Source organism: Gekko japonicus, unplaced genomic scaffold, assembly GCF_001447785.1.
Source record: "Gekko japonicus isolate JY-2015 unplaced genomic scaffold, Gekko_japonicus_V1.1 scaffold1634, whole genome shotgun sequence".
NCBI lineage: Eukaryota > Metazoa > Chordata > Lepidosauria > Squamata > Gekkonidae > Gekko > Gekko japonicus.
In genome coordinates this window covers 124720-128454 of record NW_015173721.1, presented here as the reverse complement: position 1 = coordinate 128454, position 3735 = coordinate 124720, and the positions used below count along the sequence as shown (strand labels likewise).

The 3735-nt window shown below is 46.0% G+C and overlaps 1 protein-coding gene across 1 annotated transcript in view; it reads left to right on the top strand.

The window, feature by feature from the left end:
- The window catches only part of LOC107120627 (zona pellucida sperm-binding protein 4-like), a 44070-nt gene that overhangs the window by 16800 nt on the left and 23535 nt on the right, over positions 1-3735 (top strand). Inside the window, exon 4 of the mRNA XM_015423361.1 lies at positions 3349-3470. Within this exon, the coding sequence (XP_015278847.1) occupies positions 3349-3470 (122 nt within the window). The remainder of the gene's footprint in view (positions 1-3348; positions 3471-3735) is intronic.

The window sequence follows — 3735 nt, the reverse complement described above, 5'->3', positions numbered from 1 at the left end:
CTTCTATTAAACTCCCCTTCTCATCTCAGAAGATCTGAAGAAGATACAGCACAGGCTCCTTTTTTATTCTCCACGCTTCCTCCTCAAGGGCCCCTGACTCCAAAGACTTGCAGGTGGAAGTAGTCAACTGTGACTCTCTCCTACAAGTCCCATGGCCCTAATCCTGCATCAGACTCACTCTGAACTTCTTTATGAATAGAAAATGTGCTGCTGAAGCTTTTCATGCTGGGGGGAGGCAAATAATATAACGGTAAATAACAGGTCATTAAACCTCTGTCAAAGGGATAGGAAGTAGATCTTGGAAGCCAAGCTTGGTCAGTACTTGGAAGGAAGACCACCAAGGAAGACTCTGCAGAGGAAAGCAATGGCAAACCACCTCTGCTTCTCACTTGCCTTGAAAGCCCCTTGCTGGTGTTGCTGTGAGTTTGCAACTTGGCAGCACTTTACATACACACACACAAAGGGATAGGGTGTTGTTTTCTCCAGGCAGTTGGCAAGCTTAGCCTGCCCTGATCCTAGGTTCATTTACTTGTGGCAATGTGGGGACATACAAAGCCACTGTATGCAGAATTATACTGATTCTCCACCTAGAATCTACTCATAAGTAAGTCCAGTGTGCAGGATCACAGCCACACAGCATGATCTGTTGAATTTACTCAGAGGTCAGTTGCACTGTTATTTATGGGGCTTTACTCTCAAGGAAGTGTGCATTGGTTTGTAAACCTCCAACTTAAGCCCATGCACATTTACTTGGAAGTAAGCCTCAATGAATTCAGTGGGAGTGGCTCCCTGGTAGGGTAGCCAACAGGCCTGGAGAAAAAAAATGTCCTGTTATTTTCCCAAGTGATATTATTTATCTTCATGCCATGAAAAGGTTCAGTGACCCATTTCCACACATTAAGCCTGTACTAAAGAGTCAGGATATTTTATCCAGGCCTGTTGGCAGCCCTGAATCCCCAGACAGACTCTATAGGATTGTAACCTTCCTTTGCAGGTGTGTCAATTGATGGAGGCATGAAATAGGGAGGGTTAGTTTAGTGTAGTCCAATCACATTTCTCCCATGGGTATTAACACACCTGTGAACAGCAGGTAGAAGGTGAACATCTGGGCATGTGCAGTTACTAGGATGGAGCTGAAGGGAGTTTTGTTTATGTGGTTCCTTTTTGTGGGTGCCCAAGTGAATATGGGGGATGCTGCTGGAGCTACTTGGGATGCCGGTTTGCTTAGCTGCAATGAAAACAATTTAGAACTTCTCTTATTACCAAATCCTCAGGCTGCTTTCTCTACAATAAGAATCTTGGGTAAGTTTGGGGTTCCCCCCCCCGAAGCTGAGCTACCTGCTTTAATTATTTCTGTGGGCAGATGGGAGGATAAGTGTGGGTTTGATTCATTTTCTGTATATAAGATAAATATCTCTTTCCTCCTTCAAGACACTAATGATGGAGTAAAACATTAATTTTGAGCAGTGAACTGGAACGGCTATTAAACGGTCCTATTTCTTGTCCCTGATTGGCCTTATAGGTAATTGAGTCTGTATGAGCCTGCAATTTAATTTGTGTTCTATCGATGGATAGTTTTTGCTGTAACTGCTTGAGTCCCATAAGGTTGTTTTAGTCACACATACATGAAACTGCCTTATACTGAATCAAATCCCTGGCCTATCAAGGTTAGTATTGTCTGCTCAGATGGAGGAGAGGAGATGTAAGCCACTTTGGGCCCTCATTAGGGGCAAGGCAGAATATAAGTAGTAACATAAAATACAAAGACCTAAGACCTGGGGTGCCCCAGATTCAAATCCCCACAGGGCCATGAAGCAAACATGGTAACACTGGGACCCTCATTCTCTGGGTGGATGTGAGGTAGAAAAGAGAACAGGGCTGCAATATAAGTAGTAACATAAAATACAAAGACCTGGGGTGCCCCAGATTCAAATCCTTACAGGTCCATGAAGCAAACACGGTAACATTGGGACCCTCATTCTCTGGGGGAATGTGAGGTAGAAAAGAGAACAGGGCTGCCAACTCTGGGTTAGGAAACTCCTGGAAATTTGGGGGGTGGAGTCTTGGAAGGGTGGGGTTATAATGCCCTTCAAAGCAGCCATTTTCTCCAGGTGAACTAATCTCTGTAGCCTACAGATCAGCAGTAGTCCTGGGAGGACCCCAGTCCCCACTTGGAGGCTGCTCCTCCTACATGGAGGCCGTGTGTCAGAACTCCTGCAGCAATCAGTTCCCAACAACTCCCATGTGAAGAAGTGAAGTTTATTGAGACATTGAAGTATGCAGGTTATCTTTACACATCTCGTGTTAGAACTGGTAATAAGTGTGCGAAGCAAGCAGATATGCATAATTCAAGGGGGTCACCTGATGGCCAGGAGCCAATCAAGGAATAGGTAAAAGTCCGCCAAAGCTAACGCGTCTGTCTTCCCAGGAGGAAGCTGGTGCTAGACACCAAGGCCAAACGCTCATGTTACAGAGATAAAGAAACACTAAAGGCACAGAGAAAAGAAACCTAAAATTCCAGAGGCACCCCCTCACACCATGGCAGCTGGAGGCCTAGCTGACACAGTGGTGGGTTCCTGCTGCTTTGGGTTTGCATCTCTGTGTAAAAGCATTCAAGATGCTACAGCAGTCTGCTGCAATGGACCAAGCACAAAAATATCTGGCCACCCCGTCCACCTCCCTGGAAACTTACATTTTTATATAGTGATTGTAAGAGGGTTTTGAGAGCCCACAGTTGTTAGGAAGAGTCCCCAACCTTGGGAGCAGGAGGAAGGATTGATACGCTTTATGATAAATGAAGGGCAGCCTGGCCCTTAAATCTCTCCTTATATTAGAGGCTGTTACCTCAGAAATACTATAGTCAGGTGGCTGTAGTATTTCTGAGGTAACATAGTTTCTTGAGGCTAGCTATGTATGTGTAGGATTATAGTTTGGAGGTGGAGTTAGACATTTATTTGGTACACAAAACCAGAGAAATTATGCCTGGACCCTGGTGTAAATATCTGAAATAAAGAAGGTATTCCACAAAAGAGATCCTTGGGTAGATGCTAAAAAGAAAATAATAATATAGTACTAAGAATTGCTGGATTTGGGGCATGTAAAGGCCAAATCTAAGAAGCATGTCCTCTTATAAGAGAAAATGGGAACATTTTCCCCTTCCCCTTCCAAAGACCTGATCACGTGTGTGGTGAATTTTATCTTCTTTGCCCTCCCTTCTCAGGGATGAGGGCTTGAAGAGGGGGTGGGGATGTTGTCATGGCCTGTCAGAGATACGGGAGTGGGTGGGAAATGTCTGGGGAGGGGTGGACTGTCTTTCTCCAAACATCTTGTTGCTTTAACTCCCTCCAGACGCTGAAGGCCAGCCCCACCCCTTGAAGAACGACTCCATCTGTGGGGTTTGGGTAGCCCCAAATCGCGATGGCTCCATGGTGGTGAAGGTGGCTGTTGCAGGGTGCTATGTGGAAGCTCACGTAAGCTCTTGATGGTTAAAGCAACCTTGGACAGTTGGGGGTGGGAGGAGTGAGTGGGCAATCGCTTCCAGAGGGGAGGCCACACCTAAGAACTCCCAGGTTATATTTACCTGTGACAGACTGACAGGCAGGAGTCGTTTCGTAGAAAAACAGCTAGGGGAACTCATTAGCATAATTCATTACCATATGCCACACCCCCTGACATCACCGGAAGTGTGTCATAAGGCCACACACCCCACCCCCAACGGTCCCGGCCGCTGCCGCC